Source organism: Temnothorax longispinosus, chromosome 12 (genome assembly GCF_030848805.1).
Source record: "Temnothorax longispinosus isolate EJ_2023e chromosome 12, Tlon_JGU_v1, whole genome shotgun sequence".
Classification (NCBI taxonomy): Eukaryota; Metazoa; Arthropoda; class Insecta; order Hymenoptera; family Formicidae; genus Temnothorax; species Temnothorax longispinosus.
This window is the reverse complement of record NC_092369.1, coordinates 4,491,567-4,514,576: the sequence shown is the minus strand read 5'-3', so window position 1 is coordinate 4,514,576 and position 23,010 is coordinate 4,491,567. Positions and strand designations below refer to the sequence as shown.

At 44.9% G+C, this 23,010-nt stretch overlaps 1 protein-coding gene across 1 annotated transcript; it reads right to left on the bottom strand.

The window, feature by feature from the left end:
• Positions 1-7,076: 7,076 nt before the first annotated feature.
• On the bottom strand, positions 7,077-12,200 carry LOC139822701 (uncharacterized). Its single transcript, XM_071794652.1, has one exon. The coding sequence runs from the start codon at positions 12,198-12,200 to the stop codon at positions 7,077-7,079; it is 5,124 nt and encodes a 1,707-aa protein (XP_071650753.1).
• Positions 12,201-23,010: the final 10,810 nt, after the last annotated feature.

Genomic DNA, 23,010 nt, shown 5'->3' with positions numbered 1-23,010 from the left:
GTGTTCCTCTTCCCTCTTGAGTCTTGCGTGCTTGGGTCTTCTTTCTTCGGGATCAGAGGGGGATAGCTTCCGTGGACCCATCGCTCTAAGAGCACTCTGTCCCCTGTCTCGGCATTCGCCCTCAGTCTCACGGGAAAACCACGGTCAAAAACCGTGAGAGAGACAGTCAGAAAAATTTATCAAGAGCAACTTCTTCAGTTCCCCTGTCGCCATGCCTTCAAATCGATGTTGGAATCTGTAACACAACATTTTTAAACGCAGAAAAATTGAACAAAGAACATACAATAAACGATTAGAGTACGGGCTCAGACTCATTTCCCGAGGAACTATTTTGATCAATAAAACCGAGCGTCTTCGTACGCTCGATCGCTATTTTAAGAGACGCTACTCCCTCGACCTGAAGGGTGCGCTTCACGAAACCGTCGGACAACGCGGCGACGAATTGTGAGCTCGCGATTTTATCGCGAACTTCATGCGAACATTCGGGGTACGCTTTTTGCGACAATCTCTCCAGATCTGCACCCAGCGTTGCGAAATCTTCGCCCGGACGCTGTCTTCGATTGGTAAATTGGAGATAATAGTTTTGTGTAAGTTCGCTTTCCCCGAAACGCAGCTCCAATTTCGCCTTTAACTCCGCGTAAGAGAGGGATTCAATCCCGTCGGCAAAAGAATCAAGCAATGAACGCGCTTTCCCACGTAAACACGATGCCAATACGATGGCTTTTTCCGTCTCATTCCACTTATTCGCGACGGCGATGAGCGAGAATTGCGAAAGAAACTCGCGTAACGGCGCGGTCCCGTCGTAAGTATCGGGCTTCAATTTAATGCCGCGAAAGATTTGGTCCCCGGACGCGTCTATACTCGCGCCCGTCACTCGCGTCGCGCTACTCGCGTTTTCGCCCGAAGCAAAATTATTGGAGGGACTTAGCTGTGAGATCCTCTCCTGGATTCGGCGTAGCTCGTCGTCACGCTGCTGCACCATCGCCGCGAATTCGGCTTCTCTCTGCGTGCGCTCCGCGCGCATCTCGCGGATCTCCTGCATCACCGCCTGAAGCGTGATCATCTCCGCCGTCATCTCTGGGGTCAGTGGAGGAGTCGCTGCCCGGAGTCGTTTCCTTGTGGGAGCGGTCGAGGTCATATTCCGTTTAGCGCGGCTCGTCTTTCCTCAATCCCGGACGAGCCCCCAAAATGTTGCGCTCGCCGGGTCTCTCACTTTCTCACAAGCACTCGCGGCGCGCACTCCGTCACTCTCACAGAAATAAAGAAAGACTCGTTGTTAATACCGAAAGGAACTTCTTTAATAAATGGCTCGATAATACAGAGAGCTCGGGATGACACGTCCGAACGTGACGGTATCCCAGCTAAATCCGAACATCAGGTATAAACAACATCTGGTAGAAAATCAATATTTAATTGAACATTGGGAAATCAATATTTCTAAACAGGCGTTACTAAGGGCGATTCGCATCTTGACGGAAGTCGGCCTGTTGCACGCTTCAGCTCGGAGTCAGAGAAGTATACCGGGCGGCGCGCACGCAACAATATAATTTAATTGTTTATAGCAATCATGTTTGAAAAAATGCTAATGAGATAATTATTATTTTAGCGTGATAATGTTCCTTAGGCACAAAAGGTTATGTTCTTATAAATAATCTGCTTTTAATTTATTTATTTATATTTTATTTTAATTTTCTGAGTTTATTCTTATGGAACATGTATTTATTCGTGTGTTGAATTGAATTTATATTGCATAAAGGATCTCATAAAGCTTGTAATATTCATTTACGATCAATTTTAGTGATTCTGGGGAGTTTTAACAAGCAATTGTCCAAAAGTTTATAGTGTGATTCATGAAAATGGGGCTTAAGCTTGAAAAGGTGCCTTTAGGCAGTCATGTTCTCTAGGCTTGTGTCTACTACTTTAAGAACGCGTGATTGCATCAGCTGAGTGATTGTTATGACAGTTAAGTTAAGGTGTGATTATTTATTCTTATATTGTTTTCAGATGCTGTGCAGTATGGATGGAAATCGAAAAATTTATGCGGCTGGAATATAGCGGTGATTATACCGTCAGACGTGACAGTAGTGACTTTTATTTCTAACTTCGCGTTATCTTTGAAATCGTCTTGAACCGCTTACTTGGGGTGCGTTTCGCTATTCACTCGCAGTACTGGCAGCACTGTAAATCCGTTCCAATATACGCGGCAGTAAGCTGTTAAAGCGTTTTCGTGTTCATGTGACGTCATAGATTTTGTCGTCACTCCCTACTTTCATTACTGCGGCTCGCGAGGTGAGGCATTCGCAGTAAGAACATGGCGGCTATGGCGGCACCTTTGAAAAAATTGGTTCTTACCTATGTGAACCTTGCACCCGACTTTCGAAAAATTAATTTTTTTACGGAAAACAGCATTTGGTTTGTAGTTGTTTGTAGTAACAAAAATTTTGTTTGTAGTTTAATACATTAAAAATTATAAACATTTAAAAAATTACTCGCACCCCACTTTGAGATAACTCAAATCCGCTTGCGCCATCTTCTTCAAAATTGTTTGTAGTGCTTTTCTTTTCGTTTGTAGTTGCACTGTTCAAAAGTTATTATATTTTTGCAATAAACAAAAAAATTAATTTTGCCAATTTTGGAGATATCTCAAATCAGCTTGCGCCATCTTCTTCAGAATCATTTGTAGTGCTTTTTTTTTGTTTATAGTTGCACCATTCAAAAGTTATTATATTTTTGCAATAAACAAAAAGTGTAACTTTGCCAACTTTGAAGATATCTCAAATCCGCTTGCGCCATCTTCTTCGGAATCGTTTGTAGTGCTTTTCTTTTCGTTTGTAGTTGCACTGTTAAAAGTTATTATATTTTTGCAATAAACAAAAAGAGTAACTTTGCCAATTTTGGAGATATCTAAAATCCGCTTGCGCCATCTTTTTCAGAATCATTTGTAGGTGTTTATAATGCTTTTCTTTTTGTTTATAGTTGCACCATTCAAAAGTTATTATATTTTTGCAATAAACAAAAAGTGTAACTTTGCCAATTTTGGAGATATCTCAAATCCGCTTGTGCCATCTTTTTCAGAAACTTTTGTAGTTGTTTGTAGTGCTTTTCTTTTCGTTTATAGTTGCACTGTTCAAAAGTTATTATATTTTTGCAATAAACAAAAAGAGATAATTTTGAGAGACAATTTTGGAGATATTTTAAACGAAACGGAACGAAAACTATTACAAACAACTACAAACAATTCTACATCGAGTCGCGCAATTAGTTTTAAAATATTTCCAAAATTGGCAAAGTTACACTTCTGGTATATTGCAAAAATATCATAACTAGATATATATAGAACGGTGCAAATACAAACAAAAAAAAAGAAAGCACTATAAACAACTACAAATGATTCTGAAGAAGATGGCGCAAGCGGATTTGAGATATCTCCAAAATTGGCAAAGTTACACTTTTTGTTTATTACAAAAATATAATAACTTTTAAATGGTGCAACTATAAACAAAAAGAAAAGCACTACAAACAACTACAAATGATTCTGAAGAAGATGGCGCAAGCGGATTTGAGATATCCAAAATTGGTAAAGTTACTCTTTTTGTTTATTGCAAAAATATAATAACTTTTGAATGGTGCAACTATAAACAAAAAGAAAAGCACTACAAACAACTACAAATAATTCTAAAGAAGATGGCGCAAACGGATTTGAGATATCTCAAAGTGGAGTGCGAGTAATTTTTTTAATTTTTATCATTTTTAATGTATTAAACTACAAACAAAATTTTTGTTACTACAAACAACTACAAACAAAATGCTAACGTTTTCTGTAAAAAAATTAATTTTTTGGAAGTCGGGTGCCAGGTTCACATAGGTTTGGTCCTTGTGGACCTGGAAGGCAACAACGAGAAATATACAGTAATTGTTAATTACGAAGATGCGGAAAAAGCCCGAAAAGATTACTACTACTACTACTAAATTAATATAATAATAAATAATTTCGATATTTTTATAAATCTGAAAACTGTTATTTATTTTATAGACATGACTTTTGCAACATTATTGTTTAAGTACAAGATTCTTTTTTATATATTTAGAATAGGTGCTCCTATCGTCGTGTCACGTCGTGTCTAAGATAGGTTAAGATAGGTTATATTTCTTTCTTATACGGGTGCGTTTCGACATTTACTGGCAGTACTGGCAGTACTGTGGTCGTCGTTCCGTTATTCCAGCCTGAAAGTAACAGCAGCAATATAGAAACGCTCCTGCAGTTCTACTCAATGACGTCATATCGTCAGTACTTACAGTGAATATCGAAACGCACCCTTGATATACGGTAATGCAGCGCGCGTGCGTCAGGTGCAAGAAGCTGATTGCGACCATTTCAATCGAGTGTGAATGTAAAAATCTGTTCCATCCCGGTTGTATCAAGCCGTACTCCGTGACCAAGTACGCGGACCACTGCTGTAAAGCTCTGGTAACGTCTTTGGCCGATCCGCCTACGCCGCCGATCGAAAACAGTGTGCAATCGTTTGACTTCACGGATATGGCGTCTCCGTCAAATGCACAACTGCAGTCCACAGATGCACTCCTAAGGTCGATTCTGTCTAAAATCGAGGAATCAGACAAAAAATTGGCTGCCAGACTGGAGGAATCCGACAAAAGATTTGCTGCCAGATTGGAGGAATCCAACAAAATATTTGCCGCCAGTTTGGAGGAATCCAACAAAATGTTTGCCGCCAGATTGGACGAATTAGACGGGAAGTTCACTGCCGCACTCGGAAATTCGGCTGAGAAGTTGACGGCTTTCATTGATCGTCAGGAGGCTGTTAACGTGGACTTTGCGCGCAGTTTGAGCTAGATTCCTGACGTTCTGGGGACGATCGAGTGTCATGGCGAGAGGAGTTCGGCGTTGGAAGCTCGGGGCGCGCAGTTGTCGGGCTTTCGTCGCGCTGTCGATGAGTCGTTTGCTGCGTCGGCGGTCTCCAGAACGTCGAGCATTATGGTCTCAGGTGTTCCAAGCGAGTTCACCGATTCATCCTGCGAAATAGCCAAGTGTGTTTTCGTGGCGCTGGGCATTCCTCAAATGATCTCCGACGTTTTGGAGACCCGCGACGTGGTAAGGCGCACCGTGCCGGTCGCGGTTGGCGACGTTCCGGCTGCTGAAGGTGGGGCCGGGGCGGCCGGTCGCAAAAGGTCGATTATTGTGGCGCTCAAGTCAGCTGAGATTCGCGATCATGTTTTCAGGGCAACGCGTGGCAAGCGGCAGCTGGCGATAAATGACGTTTTTGCGAGGAATATCCCGGGTAATGTTTATGTGAACGAGCTACTTCCGACTGACACTTATAATCTGTTGCGTCGAACGAGAGTTAAGGCTAGGCAGTCTTCCTACAGGCATGTATGGAGCAGGGACGGTCGGATTTTTGTCCGTAGAGAACAGGGGCAGCCTCCTATAATAATTAATTCTGATGCTGATTTAGACAAACTTCAATGACCTGTGGCTGTCGCCGGTCGGGTTCCTGCTGCTTCACATGGTTGTCTCAAGATTGCTCATGTAAACGTCAGCTCCCTCCCTGCCCATCTCGAGTCGATTTAAGCCCTTTTAGCATCTAAATTTTTTCACATTGTTTCTATTTCCGAGACTTGGCTTCATTCTCATATTTCTGATGATTTGATGCGAATTGCTGGGTATGATCTGCTGCGTACTGACAGAGAGGGCAGAGAGGGGGTGGTGTGGCCTGCTATATACACGAGTCGCTCAAGGCGCGTGTTCTTGCAGCATCGCCTTCTGCATTCTCGAATTCACCTGAGTATCTCATTCTCGATGTTCGTGATGGCACACGTGAGCCTCTTTTATTCACCTCAATGTACCGTAGACCGAAGGGACGAAATTTCAGCGATTATATCGGCGCACTCACTGAAGTCTTACACAACCGGTGATTATAAAAACATTATAATCACCGGTGATTTAAACTGCAATCTCCTCACCTCTTCATATGAATCTAAACACCTGAGAGACGTGGTTTCGCAATTGTCGCTCAACATTGTTGAATCGAAGTCGACCTTTCGTACCGGCTCCTCTGATTCATGGCTTGACGTCTTCATAGTCGATAGCTCGGATAAAGTGTTATCATTTCATAAGTCCGAAGCTCCCTTTATTAATGGCCATGATTTAATCGAGCTAACATATTCGTTCGAGGTTCCCTCGTTTAGGGGCAGGACTTTAGTGAGACGCTGTTTTAAGAGGTTTGAGGAGCGGAGTTTTATCGAGACACTTATCATTAGGTTATCTGCGTCTTTTGCACATGACTTTGGCCAAATGAGCCCTAGTAAATTGGACTGCACGGGGGGGTATGAGGCGCTCCCCGGATTTGCGATTGGTCGACAAATTTTCTCGAAGGACCAGAGGGCCCGTGCCCTCGCGAAAGTGAATAAAGCGAAGCAAGCAAACGAATATCAAAAAAAATGCGAGGCGACTCACCGTGTCGTTGCCCGGCGCCTCCTGGGTGTCGACGTCGTCCTCCCGTTGGCGAGATCTCTGGCGTGCAAGGCGAAAGCATGCAACAGTCCGGTATAGCAAGCAGGCACGGACCGGCAGGTATAGCAAGCAGGCACAGATAGGCAGGATAGCAAGCAGTCACAGATAGGCAGGATATCAAGCGATTAGGCCTTCGTGGTCTGCGATGGGCGACCGAGCACTCCAAGTTTGCACATGCAAAACGGTAACGTGTGAGCTTCACGACGTTCGACTGATGAGTGCCTCTCTTCCGTTCTCCGGCTCGCGCACCTGCGAAGTACGGCGCGAGCGAGTACCGAATTCTTCTCCTAATGGGGGATGCCACCCGCGGGCGGGCAGCACGAGTCGGGTGAGTCGCGCGAATATCGACAAGTGTACCAATCGCGATCCACCGACGTTTCGCTAATAGGCGCGATAATTTAACCCGGTATAACTAATCAATACAAGAACCGTACAATTAACAATGTGAAGCGACAACACGAAATCGATCCTATAATTAGCTACTATTTACACTATGATACACGGCGGTGCGCCAAACATTACCGCCCACCAAAATACACCGTATTTTCTATGTTTGAGCGAGTCCCTCCGGTGAGCCGTCCATCGGCAGAGGGCACAGCTTCACCAGAGGGCGACTAAGGAGGCCATCCGCTGTCCTCACTGTAGCGACCCGGGCGACCCCGTCACGACCCGGATGCAATTCCTCGACGCGCCCTCGTCTCCACGCCAGAGGAGGGGCGTTTTCGGTTTTTAGAAGGACCAACGTGCCCTTTGATATCGCGTCAGCCGGCTTTAGCCACTTTGGTCGTTGCTGGAGGGTGTGTAGATATTCTTCATGCCACCGTTTCCAGAACTGTTGGTGCATGTGCTGCACCAGCTGCCATCGATCGAGTCTGCCTATCGGCACCGGGTCTAGGTCGGGATAGGGAACCGCTACGAGCGGCTCTAATGTGATAAAGTGCCCCGGGGAGAGCACCCCGAGGTCGTGGGGATCCGAGCTGGTGGGGCACAAAGGTCGGGAATTCAGGATGGATTCTACCTGTGCTAGGAGGGTACTGAATTCCTCCACCGTGAGGATCTGCGCTCCCACCACGCGTTTCAAGTGGGTCTTTGTCGCCTTAACCCCCGCTTCCCAGAGGCCACCAAAGTGTGGCGCGGAAGGGGGGTTAAAGGACCACTGGATTTGTTCTTGCCCTGAGGCCGCCTCCATGCAGCTGACGAGCTTGCGCTGAGCCCCCACGAAATTGGTGCCGCAGTCGCTGTAGATCCGCGAGCAGCGACCGCGCCTAGCGATGAAACGCCTCAGAGCCGACAAAAACGAGTCTGTAGATAAGGAAAAAGCAAGTTCCAAATGAACCGCCTTTGTGGTAAAGCAAACGAAAATGCACACGTACGCCTTGAACGGCGTTGCCCCGCGAGAACGACGATTATATACGAAGAAGGGGCCCGCGTAGTCGACCCCGGCGATTGAGAAGGGTTTGGCCTGACGTACCCGGTCGAGCGGTAGGTCCGCCATGGGCGGTTGCAAGGTACGCGGGTTCGCCCGGAAACATTGGTAACAACGCGACAAACAACGTTTGATGGCCTGATGGGCCCCCAGAATCCAAAAATGCTGCAGTAGTAGGTAATGCAACGCTCGACGCCCCGGATGCAAGTGTAGGCGGTGGGTGCGCTCTACTATAAGTTCCGTGAGCCGGTGCTTACCGGGCAATAACGCGGGATGCTTGGCCTCATGAGATATTGCGGAGTGCGTGAGTCTACCGCCCACCCTGAGGACTCCGCGCGCGTCCACGAAAGGGGCGAGTTGTCGCAGAGGTTTGGAGCAATTCTGATTGCGTTTCAATCTATCGAGCTCCTCTGCAAAGCGACAAGATTGAACAACTTTAACGAGATCTAGCAGGGTCGAATGGAATTCGACTTGGTCTACAACAAGAGTTCTGTGAAGTGAATTCGACTGGAGTCGATTAACAAAACGAAGACAATAAGAGAATATTCTAACGAGTTTATCCAATGACGAAAAACGATCGAGAAGCGAATCAACAACAGAAGCAGAGTTTACGACATCAGCAGGATTTACAACAACAAAAGCACGAGATTTTTCTTCCTCCGGAAAATCGTCAGTTTCCAATATCGTTTCTGGAGTGGGTTCGAATTCGGCGAGCCACGCAGGGCCAGTCCACCAAAGCTGGTGATCCACTAATTCTTGAGGAAACAAGCCCCTTGAGCAACAATCGGCGGGGTTAGACTTGGTGTCGACATGTCTCCAGCAAGAGATATCTGTGTTGGACTGGATGCGGGCCACACGATTGCGCACAAACGTCTTCCAACGGTGGGGGGCCGAACGTATCCAGGCGAGCGCGACCTCGGAATCAGACCACGCGTACGTGCCGTCGATAGTAATCTTAGGCCGGAGGATGTTCCCGATATACTCCGCTAAGTCCGACAGTAAAACGGCTGCGCAAAGCTCGAGTCTCGGCAAGGTGATGGCCTTAAGCGGGGCCACCTTTGACTTGGCGCTGAGCATTTGAATCAGTACCCCGTCCTCGGCGACGATTCTAATATATACAACGGCTTCGTAGCCCTGTTCACTCGCGTCACAAAATCCGTGTATCTCCCGTCGGGTTACGTTGGCCATGGCGATAGTACGAGGTATGCGAATGGAAGCTAGCGCGGGGAGTTCCGATTTGTATCGTCCCCATCGAGAACATATTTCCGAAGGAGGCCTATCGTCCCACTCTAATTTGAGCACCCAGAGTTGCTGTATCAGTCTTTTAGCTGCAAACGTAAGGGGAGTCAGAAAGCCTAACGGGTCGAAAATACGAGCCAGTTCCGAGAGAATGGTGCGTTTGGTACAATCTCTGTCCAACGGGTGGACCTGAAAGCCGAAGTTGTCCGTTTGAGGATACCAACGAAGTCCGAGAACTTTGAGAAACTGATCTTCCGAGGATTCAAACGATAGCAATGATTGACTGCAAAGCTCTGGATCGAGACCTGCTAAGACTGACGGATGGCTGCTGGCCCATTTCCTGAGCCCGAAACCCGCGGTTTTAAGCAAAGCTTGTAGCTGCCGCTGAAGCTCACGGGCTTCCCCCTCAGATTCGGCGCTCGCCACCACGTCGTCGACATAGACGCTCTCCTCCAAGACCGCCGCGGCCAGAGGGTAGCTCACTTTGCCTTCCGTTGCCAATTTCAACAAGCAGGCGATTGCCAGGAACGGAGAACACGTCAATCCAAAAGTGACAGTCAACATCAAGTAGTCTAACATCGGATCATTCTCCGAGAAACGCCAGACTATTCTCTGGTAGTCACATTGACCGCGCTCGACCAAGATCTGAAGGAACATTTGTTTGACGTCCGCAGTGAGCGCCACGCGGCCTACCCGGAACCTCAACAATATCACGACTATATCCGTCTGTAACTTAGGCCCGGATCGCAATACGTCGTTCAACGAAACGCCGTTCAAATCCTTCGCCGAGGCGTCAAATACGACCCGCAATTTTGTGGTAGTGCTATCCGATTTAACTACCCCATGATGGGGCAAATAGAATACAGGTCCGTCCACCGGGAACGGCCGTTCAATCAGTTTCATATAACCGTTATTCAAATAATCCTGCATGAATTTGTTATAGTTCAATTTAAACTCTGCATCTAATTTAAAGCGACGCTCAAGTGCGCGAAATCTATTTAGGGCTACTTGACGCGTGCCGACAAAACAAGGTTTATCCCTTTTGAAAGGATACGATACAACAAAACGACCGGACGCGTCCCGACGCGTGGTCTGAGCGAATAATTCCTCGCAACGTTTATCCTCCTGCGAATACGGTGGGACCGATGGAATCTCGTCTAGTTGCCAAAATCGACTAAGAGATGCGTCCAACGAATCGAGAGTCATAAACGAATGTGTGGATCCCGGCGCCCGCGTCGATACCGAACCGACGAGAACCCAGCCGAAGACGGAATTGAAGGCGTCTGGTTCGCCCTTCTTTCCCACGCGACGGCCATCCCGAAGTAACGACGCGAAGATTTCTGCGCCGATCAGGATGTCGATGGGACCGGGTCGGTGATACCGCGGGTCAGCCAGCCGCAATCCGTTCAAATGCTTCCACGCTCTTCGCTCGACCTGACTGCTAGGTAACGGGGCGGAGATGCGCGGAAGAATCGTAGCCTCTACTGGGGTGCGCGTGCTTTCCCTGCCCTGTGCTTGTATTACGAGTGAGGTGCGGCCTCGAGTTGCAGCCGCCCTTGTATCATTTACCGCGAGAACTACCGTATGGCACTTGGTTCGTCCGAAACCACCCCTCTGCACGCAACTTTCGGAGATAAAGTTTAGCTGGCTCGCGCTATCTAACAGAATACGAACGGGGAAGGGATTTCCGTGTGCGTCGAGCGCTTCGGCTTGTACCGTCGACAACAATACGATCGGGTTCGACCGCGCGACACTAGCCATGCTAACGAGGGGTTCGCTTCCCTGCGATGACGTTGTCCCCGATTCGGAGGGTGGTTCGGCGTCTGTGGGTGCATTCGCCGAGCCCGAGTTCTGCTCAAAATGCAGGAGCGTGTGATGTTTGGCCTTACACGACCGACACGTCCACGACGATGGACAGTCATTAACGCCGTGGCCCACGCGGAGGCAGTTATAGCACAAGTTCGAAGCTTTAGCCGTCGAATGCCTCTCTCGGGGTGCTAACTTTAAGAACCGAGAACATTTTGCAACAAGGTGTTGTTCTTTACATACCGGACACTCGGCGGTTCGAGTTGCGAGCGACGAAGCCGACGCGGAATTCTTTGACGAAGTCGACTGAGACTGTTGCGACGTATTTTGTGAACCCGATACCGACGCGAGAACCCGGCAGTGATCAGAGAGGAACTTTGTGAGCTGCGTGAATTTCGGTATTTCCTCCGCCCGGTGTTCAGATTCGAACTTCTCGCGGAGCGAACGAGGGAGCTTCTCCAGCAAGAATTTGAGAAGGAGATAATCCCAAGCGTCTGTAGGAAATCCTAATAGATTCAATGCTCGCGTGTTCTCGGTGAAGGTGCTCAACAGCGTGCGCAGGGGGACGGCCGACTCCGACTTCAACGGCTGAGCTTTCAGCATCAAGTCCACGTGATAATCCGCCAAGTCTCGTTTGTTTTGATATCGCGAAATCAAGGCGTCATAAGCTATCGCGTAGTTATCGGCGGAGAGAGGGATGTTCTTGACGACGTTCAGCGCTTCTCCTTTCAAGCAGGATATCAGATATTGATACTTCTCTATGGTAGGGACGTTCCGGTTCTCGTGAATAGAGATGTTGTATAACGCGATGAACGAGGGCCAAAGCGTGAGATCTCCCGAAAATTGCGGAAGGGAGATCTTGGGCAATTTGACCGATGACGTCTGGGTCGGGGCCTGCGGGGCCGGAGCGGCTACTCGGTCGGCGCCCACAAATTTCTCGTAACGCCCGATTACCGCGAAGCGCATCTTGTCAAAGTCCCGGCGAATCGAATCCTCCGTTTCGAACTCTTCATCTGAGGCATTTTGTATTATCTTGAGGCTGGCTGCCTCAAAGTCCTCGACCAATTTGGTCACGATGGGATATCGCACGAGAAAGTTCGGTCTCTGATTTACATCGTCCGCGGCGAGCATCGACAGCTCATGAATCTCCCGCATACGTTTCACGCATAACTCGCGTTTGGTTACATTCCCTCGACTCATGATGCCCGGAATACAATCACTAGGTCAACCAAGATGACGACAGCAGCTCACTTCGATGTGAGAATATCAACAATGCCGGAAGCTAACGGTCTTCAAGTTCCGAAATGTTCGCAAAACAAAACAACTATCTCCTTGTTATGATGACGAGTCGGCTCGGCTCGACTTTCTGTTCAAAGGCACGACGGATATTTTCGAGAGGCTATAATAACGATTCGTACAATTTCAAAACGACGGTGAGCTGATGCGAAATAATAGGGTGCGAGCACTGGCGGTAGAGGGGGATCAAGTAGGATAATTAACGAGGAGGATGGTTGCAAAGGATACAAATTAATATAATAGTTAGACCAATAATAAATCAACAATCAGTAATCAATAATCAACAAAATCAAAATTATCAATTAAATTGGCACAGGTACCCGGTTACGACAAAGAAATTGCACTCAGGTACTTATCTGATCGAGCCTCAGTAATACGCGTTGCGCGCGGTTTTACTACATAAGCGGAATATACGACATGAGCATGCGACATGAGCGGTATACCACACGAGCAATCCACGACACAAGCATTAATTTATTTGACTCAATTACAATCACAATCTTCAATGACTAATTGAAATATCCTATGAGTGCTGATATATTTTATCCCGGGGACCAGTGCCGCCAAACAGTGTTGTCGATCGATGGCAAATATTCGCAAGCGTTCCAACGATCGAGAAAGTGTGTATGTACGCGTGTATTTTCGAATTGTATCGAAAACACACCCGGTAGCGACGAACAAGTATCGCGTGTTATTATCACGCGCGCGTCTATATAGAAGAACACGATGTGCACGCGGCCGGCACGTGACCGAGCGCCCGGGCCGCCGACAGCGAGATGAAAACGTATGGCTTAACCGAGAATATTCCAATGTTGAATATTTCGGTTAACGACAATATTCAATAACGAACGACAAAAGCAATTAACCACAAAGCGATCAAACGACAAGTTTCCCGCGCGTATTCTCGTCGCGAAGCAATGTTGCGGCCGAGAGATATCGCGGCGGGTGTAGAATACGCGACTGATCAATTGTAATGCAATCGCGATTAAAACTACTAAGAAATGCTATCCACGAGCGAAAGGTCGGCGTTATTACTTTAGCGCGCGTATCCGGCTCGAAGGACCAATGCACGGGGGGGTATGAGGCGCTCCCCGGATTTGCGATTGGTCGACAAATTTTCTCGAAGGACCAGAGGGCCCGTGCCCTCGCGAAAGTGAATAAAGCGAAGCAAGCAAACGAATATCAAAAAAAATGCGAGGCGACTCACCGTGTCGTTGCCCGGCGCCTCCTGGGTGTCGACGTCGTCCTCCCGTTGGCGAGATCTCTGGCGTGCAAGGCGAAAGCATGCAACAGTCCGGTATAGCAAGCAGGCACGGACCGGCAGGTATAGCAAGCAGGCACAGATAGGCAGGATAGCAAGCAGTCACAGATAGGCAGGATATCAAGCGATTAGGCCTTCGTGGTCTGCGATGGGCGACCGAGCACTCCAAGTTTGCACATGCAAAACGGTAACGTGTGAGCTTCACGACGTTCGACTGATGAGAGCCTCTCTTCCGTTCTCCGGCTCGCGCACCTGCGAAGTACGGCGCGAGCGAGTACCGAATTCTTCTCCTAATGGGGGATGCCACCCGCGGGCGGGCAGCACGAGTCGGGTGAGTCGCGCGAATATCGACAAGTGTACTAATCGCGATCCACCGACGTTTCGCTAATAGGCGCGATAATTTAACCCGGTATAATTAATCAATACAAGAACCGTACAATTAACAATGAAGCGACAACACGAAATCGATCCTATAATTAGCTCCTATTTACACTATGATACACGGCGGTGCGCCAAACATGGACGTTGACAATTTCCTGAACACCATTACCAGTGATTTCACTGCTAGTTTGGATATGCATGCTTCAATCCATACTTTTCGTGTAATTCGTCCCTCGGCGCCTTGGCTTTCGGGTGTCCTCATTGACAGGATCCGTCACCGTAATCGGCTCTACAACGTAGCGCGCAGACCGGGAGATATACTTAATTTTCAAATCTATAGATTATATAGAAACAATCTCACCATCGATTTAAGGAAAGCAAGGGAGCGGTTCTTTATGGAGAGATTGGGATCTGTTTCAGATTCGTCTAAGATATGGTGCGAGCTTTCCAATCTTGGCCTCATACAATCACCTCTTTCCTCACCACTCAACTTTTTTTCGCGCGATGAACTGAATACTCACAACGCCTCCATCTCGAATTGCTATCCCCCTTGCTCCCAATCTCAGTTTTCTGATATTATGCTACACATTGTGCCTGAAGAACCGCTATTCACGTTTTCCCAAATAACATTCGATAGTCTGCGCTCTGTAATGGTTTCGTCTTCTTCCACTTCCTTTACCTCTGGTTATGATCAATTGCCTCTATCCACCATTGCCTTGGCCTTGCCTCATATAGGAAATCTCATAGTATCATTGTTCAATTGCTGCATCAATCTTGGTTATTTTCCATCACTCTGGAAGCGCGCTATTGTGCGCCCACTTTCTAAGACCAAGTCACCATCCTCTCCTTCCGACACGAGACCTATCACTAATTTGTATGGAACGCCGTTTTACTTTTTAATAGCATAAATAATATTCTACATAATATAAAAGTTTCAAACAATAATGTCTTGAGAAAAATAGCTATTCTTACTAATGAATTAAATTTATGTCAAACATAATAAAAATTGGATAAATTAAAATTATGTCGGGACATAATAAAAATTCGAAATTATTTTTATGTCCTAACATAATTTTAATTTCACGAATTAAAATTATGTCTGGACATCATAAAAATTAGATGAATTAAAATTATGTCGAGACATCATAAAAATTGTATGTATTAAAATGATGTCGACATCATAAAAATTGAATGAATTAAAATTATGTCAAGACATAATAAAAATTGTATGAATTAAAATTATGTCGAGACATAAAAATTGTACGAATTAAAATTATGTCGACATCATAAAAATTAAATAAATTAAAATTATGTCGATACGTAAAAATAATTCCGAATTTTTATGATGTGTCGACATAATTTTAATTCATACAATTTTTATGATGTCTCGACATAATTTTTATTCATTCAATTTTTATAATGTCTCAATTTTTATGATGTCTGAATTTTTATGATGTCTCAATTTTTATGATGTCTCAATTTTTATGATGTCTGAATTTTTATGTCTCAATTTTTATGATGTCTCAATTTTTATGATGTCGCGACATAATTTTAATTCCGGAGCTGGTGATTTTCATCCCACAATATTGGCAGCATTGTGTAAGTAGCGCTAACAGTTCTTACAGCTTGAAATCGATGTCTACGTGTCCCAGGTCGCCGATGACGACGTCCAGATAGTGCGCTGCGTAGTTTTCGGTGTCTAGGTGGCACTATCTGGACCTCGTCGTCGGCAACCTGGGACACGTAGACATCAAATTCAAGATATTAATACACCTAGACACCGAAAACTACGGAGCTCACTATCTGGACCTTGTCATCGGCAACCTAGAACACGTAGACATCGAATTCAAGATATTAATACACCTAGACACCGAAAACTGCGGAGCGCATTATCTGAACGTCGTCATCAGCAACCTGGAACACGCAGACATCAAATTCAAAGTATTAATACACCTAGACACCGAAAACTACAGAATGCACTATCTGGACCTCGTCGTCGGCAACCTGGGATACGCAGACATCGAATTCAAGGTATTAATACACCTAGACACCAAAAACTACGGAGCGCATTATCTGGACGTCGTCATCGGCAACCTGGGACACGTAGACATCGAATTCAAAGTATGAATACACCTAGACACCGAAAACTACGGTGCGCACTATCTGGACCTCGTCGTCGGCAACTTGGGACACGTAGACATCGAATTCAAAGTATGAATACACCTAGACACCGAAAACTACGGTGCGCACTATCTGGACCTCGTCGTCGGCAACCTGGGACACATGGGCATCGAATTCAAAGTATTAATACATCTAGATACCGAAAACTACGCAGCGCACTATCTGGACGTCGTCATCGGCGACCTGGGACACGTAGACATCGATTTCAAACTGTAAGAACTGTTGGCGCTACTTACACAATGCTGCCAATATTGTGGGATAAAAATCACCAGCTCCGGAATTAAAATTATGTCGCGACATCATAAAAATTGAGACATCATAAAAATTCAGACATCATAAAAATTGAGACATAAAAATTCAGACATAAAAAGACATAAAATTGAGACATCATAAAAATTCAGACATTATAAAAATTGAGACATCATAAAAATTGAGACATCATAAAAATTCAGACATCATAAAAATTGAATGAATTAAAATTATGTCGAGACATCATAAAAATTGTATAAATTAAAATTATGTCGACACATCATAAAAATTCGGAATTATTTTTACGTATCGACATAATTTTAATTCATTCAATTTTTATGATCTCAAGACATTATTTTTTGAAATTTTTATATTATGTAGAATATTATTTATGCTATTAAAAAGTAAAACGGCGTTCCATACGATATGGGTGTCATTGCGGAATTTGCGGCTGCTAATGGGTTGACTCTCAACTTAAAAAAATCAAAGGTTCTAATATTGGGAAGCAGGCGCAACGTTCAGCAGATTGATCTCAGTAGCCTAACCCCCATTTCTATAAACGGAACCTCTATTCCATTTGTTCCCGAGGCAAGGAATCTAGGGGTTATCATGAGCTCCGACCTTTCATGGGATGGCCATGTCTCTCATATATCCAGAAGAGTACACTTTGTGCTGTACAAGCTAAAGTTTCATAAAAACTCCTTATCGCATCAACTAAGGGTTAAACCTGTGACAGCTTTAATTTGGCCTCTGTTGGACTACTGTTGTCTCGTTTTCAACGATGTCTTTGATGTCCTCAACACCAAACTGCAACGTCTTATCAATTGTACAATTAGATTTATTTATAATCTAAGACGCGACGAACATATCACACCATACCAACATCGACTTGGGTGGCTGTCTGTGAAAAGTAGACGCCTATACTTTCTTGGTATTGAGATGTTTAAAATATTCCATAATAATTCTCCTAGTTATCTCTCCGAAATTTTTACCAAACCTGATCCCTCTATTAGGCAGTCGTCACGGTTAGCACAACCGCACACTTTTCACTTTCCTAACCATAGAACAGAGTCTTATCACAGGTCCTTCCATCTCGCGGGTGTTTATTTGTGGAACTCGCTCCCTATTGATGTAGTGTCTTCATTGTCCGTCGCCGAATTCAAGGGCAAGCTCAACAACCATCTCTTCTCGCTTGAGCTGTCTGTTCAGAGTACTGTTCATGCATAGTTTGGTTTAGGGAGTGTCATGTCACTGCATATACATAGTTTTTTTTTGACATTATAGTTAAACTAGTCATATCACTCTACATACATAGTTGTCGTCTGTAATAGTTAACTAGTCTTAAGTTCTAATGCTAAATTTTTGCGTTTACAGTTGCTTTATAGTCTTTAACTAGTTACACTAGTCTTAAGCTCTTTTGCGTTGTGCGCGAACTTATGAATTGGTTATATCCTCGGTGTCTTTGTAGCATCCCCCGCAGAGGACGAGTTGAATGCTTTAATCTTGTTTATCTTATTTTTTTCCTTTCTACACATCTGCTTCGTTCGTCGCTGGGGGTGTATCACCGCCGTTTATTATTGTTATCGCTTGTGATCCGGTTTGCCGTGTTGCATCCTTTGCGGGGATATGGGCTGCATTTGGTATCTTTTCTCTCTATTTTCAATCTGCTTATGCCGCGTCCTCCGCCAAGGGTGTGTCACCTGCTTACCTCATTTTCTTATTTATCTTATTTTATTTTTATTTTCTTTTAAATTTACATTCATATTTTTGTATGTTTATTTGGCATGTCGACAGCTGCTACATTATTCTCCATATTTTTGTTTGTATTTAGTTTACGTATTATATATATTTGTTAATTCACTTTTAGCCTAAAGTCTTCACTATGGCTTTAAATAAAACCAATCAATCAATCAATCTCTCTCTCTCTCTCTCTGTCTCTCGTAAGTAGCGGTTGTGTCACGCTGTATCCCGGCTCTTGCTTTGAGTTGATCTGTTTCTGCCGTAAGTTGCCTCCGGGCCTTTTTGTTGCAGATTTAACCCTTAACTGGCACACGTCCGCGATCGAACGTTATCTGCACACGGGGTGTTGTATACCCCACACGATTTTGAACGTTGGTTACGGCGAAATGGAGGCTCCAATAGGCTTGAAAAAAATCAAGTACATACATTAAACACTGGAAAATGATACCCATTAGCCTAAACTATGAAATTTTTTGTTTTGAGGCTTCAAAAAAATTTTTGTATAAAAAATGGCTTGTTTTGCTAAAAAATCATATCTCAGTCAAAAATAAATATTTTTTGATAAAAATTTAACACGATGTTCTTGAGATAGAGTACTTTACGAAAAAAATTATGATTGTAGTGGGTATAAAAAAAGTATTTATTTTTATGATCGCCTGTGCCCCTTTTTTCTGAATTAAAATCTTGATTTTTATAAGAAAACTTATTTTTATTTTATGTTTAAGTCAGGAATGTGTCATTGGTGACTCGAACTAACGACAAGATGGCACTGCGATGCGAAATTCATAGATTAACCGACCGAAAAAGACGCCTAAACTTCGTTTTGGGGTGTTTGACATCCCGCGTTTCTGTTAAGGGTTAAGCAAGTCTTTTGTCTGCTTGTCACGCGCCTTATTCGCTTTCTTGGAGATTGCCACCTGATTCCGAGTATTTTCGTGACAAGCTTCATTTCTCATCCTAACCTTGTTCTTAGAATCATCGTGTAATTCTCGGAGTTGCCCGTAAAATACGTCGACTCCGTCTGCGCATGCGTTGTCGATCTGCTCTTCCTGTGCTTTACTTTCCTCTGGTTGGACGTGTGCATGCAGCTAACTGAGTGGTGCCTGCGGTGATCTGCGTGAGCGGCCTTGCCTGATTGGTTACAGTTCGACACTAGTGGTGACTTTCTGGTGATATTGCGTCGAGTGACACTGTTGCGAACTGTTGCGAACTGTTGCGAACCTTGCGCTTTTGTAACTAGCTTATAGTTACATAGCTTATTCTGAGATACTCATGCAGCGCGAGCGAGTGTGCATCAAGTGTACCAAAACAATCGCTGGTCAATCCGTCTCCTGTAGTGTATGCTCGAGGGAGTTTCATCCGGGTTGTGTCAAATCGTACTTAATTACGAAAGCTGCTGGTGACTGTTGCAAGTTTCAGCTGTCGAGTATGTCGATCATAAGAGATAAACGCCGTACGTTTTCTCCTACCGTTTTGGGCGACACCGCGTCTGTTGTTGTCGGTGCCGCGCACTCTGGCGCGCAGGCGCATCTTATTACGCGCGATACTGCGAGCGGTGCCGCGCTTGACTCTACAAATGAGCTTTTGCGTGGGTTGCTTGAGCAGGTGAAGGCGACAGATGCTAAGCTTTCTGCTTTCATTGACTGTCAGCAACGTACCAATGAAGAGCTCAATGATAAACTTAATTGCTTAAATCGTCTTACTGACACTGTAGCTGAAATAGTCAGCGCATCGCGCAATTGGAGCTTGACAATGCCAATCTTGTTCGTGAGATCCGTGATCTTAAGTCTGCTCGGTCAACTCACGACGCTCATTTGAGTAATGAGCTTATTATATCTGGCTTGCCATCGACAACATCCGTTACTCCTGCAAAGTTCTCTGAAAATGTACTCGCGGCATTAAATGTACCTCACTTGGCTTGTCACGTTCTTGGCGTGAGAATGGTCAGCAGAGCACCATCTGCTACTCAGGGCCGTTCCAAGGCGACTGCAGCGTCGAGCTCGATGATTGTCACTCTTGCTTCTAGTACTGTGTGCGACGCCATAATTTCGAAAAAGCGTGAAAAGGGTGCTCTTAAACAGCGAGATATATGCGATGCTGGTTCCGATCGATATGTATATGTAAATGTACTGCTCCCTAAGTACTTGTATGACTTGCTACAGCGAGTCAAGCGTATTGCTGGGGAGAACTCTTATAAGTTTGTTTGGGTCAAAAATGGCCATATATGCGTAAGGTCTTCCGATGGACAGCCTATTATCCGCATTGACTCAGACGCTGATCTCGCTAAGCTCGTCTGATGTCTAAGCGTGTCTCGCTGTCTCGCCCGTTGCCTTCGATTGTCCGACATGACTCAGCATGTAATCCTTCTTCGCTCCGCATTGCTCAGTTTAACGCCAATTCCCTACGTGGGCATATCGACTTTATTCGCTTACATTTTAGTACTAATTCTCATCACATAATTTCTGTATCTGAAACATGGCTTCATGCGGGTGTGTCGGATGATCTTGTGGCTTTGGATGGCTACTTTCTTGTTCGTCATGACCGGGTGGGGCGTGTGGGCGGTGGCGTTGCTTGTTACGTGCATAATTCGTTAAAAGTCAGGTTAATTGCAACTTCTATCGGGATCGAGTTCAATGCTCCGGAATATATCATGATTGAAATTCGTTTGCCGAGTGATGAAGCAGTATTGTTCGTGTCGGTATATAGGAGACCTAAGGGCACTCTTTTAAATGATTTTGTTGAATCACTCACTGGTGTCTCTCATTTATATAAAAATATATTATTGGCGGTGATCTAAATTGCAATCTTTTGCCTGACTGTTATGAGGCGAATTACTTGCGTGAGCTAATGTCAGGCTTATCCTTGACCATCGTCAACTCTGATGCTACCTTTCATACTGCTACTTCCGACTCGTGGCTGGATGTTCTGGTTGTTGATGATAGTGATAAGGTTCTTGCATATGATAAATCCTTGAGTCCATTCGTCGCCGGTCATGATCTACTTGAATTGTCGTACTCACTTGATCGTAGGCTTAACTTTGATCAATCTATTCTGCGACGTGGTTACAGGGGCATTGATGTCTCCTCGTTCCTTGAACATCTGGATGCCATTGCTGACGTTCAGACTGTGGAGGGCTGCCCTTCTAATGTTGATGAGCTTTGTTCCTGGCTGCCTGGTACCTTACTTGAAGCACTTAATGTTTTTGCTCCTGCCCGTGTGTCCGTGATCAGGAAGCCTTCTGTTCGATGGCTTACGGACGATTTGAGATGCCGGCTCCGTACTCGCAATCAGTTGTACAAGCGTGCTAAACGTTCAGGCAGTCTACTGGGTTATGCTAGATACCGTCATTTTCGCAACCAGCTTAACAACGACATCAAACGTGCTAAAAGTGAGTTTCACTTGGCTTCCCTTACCAATATTACCGACTCCGCTAAAATGTGGAGAAAACTTACTTGTTTGGGCCTGGTTAAATCTACGTCGGTTTTTCCTTTCCGCTTTTTCACACCCGATCAACTTAACTCTTAATATGTCTCAGTGTCTAGTACGGTATTGCCTTGCACATATGCTAACTTTATTTCTGCCATTGCCTCAGTTTCTTGTACTTCTCAACGTCCTGATTTTGTTTTCTCTACTATACAGCCAGACTCTGTTTATAAGCTCATCTTTAATGGACCTCTTCACTCTTATGCGTCTGGCCATGATGGCATTCCGCTTTTTTCTTCGCATTGCTTGGCTGTTATTTCTCAGTGGCTCATTCCTCTTTTCAATCGCTCACTTGAAGCTTCCGTATTTCCTTCATCATGGAAACGTGCGTTGATTCGCCCTCTCTCAAAGATTCGCACTCCATTGTTACGTCTGATACGCGATCCATTGCTAACCTTCCTGAAATGTCAAAAATTCTTGAACGCATGGTGGCCTCACAAATCACCGATTTGAACGAACACAACCTGCTTAATCCCAAACAGTCTGCGTATCGTTCTGGTTTCAATACGCAATCTGCTCTATTACGTGTCTGTGACGATATTAGAATGGGAATTGATAAAAGACTCATTACAATCATGATTCTATTCAACTTTAGTAAAGCGTTTGATACGGTCCCACATCTTCGTTTGCTTATCAAACTGAAAGAAATCGGTTTTTCTGATGGAGTTCTCGCGTGGATTTTTTCTTACCTTACTGGCCGCTCTCAAGCTGTATTCGACGACGAGGGTAAATTTTCTGAGTGGCTTTTCACGTCGACTGGCGTCCCTCAGGGCTCTGTACTTGGCCCACTTCTATTTGCTCTTTACATTAATGATATAGGTGGATTCCTGTCTTTTGTTTATCATATGATATTCGCGGATGATGTACAAATATATCTCCAATGTACACGCGCTGACATTCTTCATGGTCTTGAGTTGATTTCAAGGGATGCGAACGCTATTTTTGATTATGCTACGTTAAATGGTCTTAAACTCAATCCTGCAAAATCAAAGGTACCTATATTTGGTAGTCAGGCTTATGTCAATGATATTGACCTCCATTGTCTACCTCCTATTATTGTAAACCATACGCCTTTACCCTTTGTCAACGAAGCTAAGAATTTGGGTGTAATTTTTACGAATAACCTTTCTTGGAAAAAACATATATTGCATGTCTCTCAAAAAGTGCATTACTCTTTGTACAAGCTTAAGTTTAACAAAAACTCCTTGTCCACAAGGTTAAGGATAAGGCTGGTATTAACTTTAATCATGCCGCACATTGACTACTGCTGCCTAGTCTATCATGGTTTGACTGGAGAATTGAACACTTTATTACAGAGACTTGTGAACTGTTCCATTCGCTTTATATTTGATCTTAAGCGTGACGAACATATTACCCTGTTCAGGTGACGATTGGGGTGGCTTACAGTTGAAAACAGGA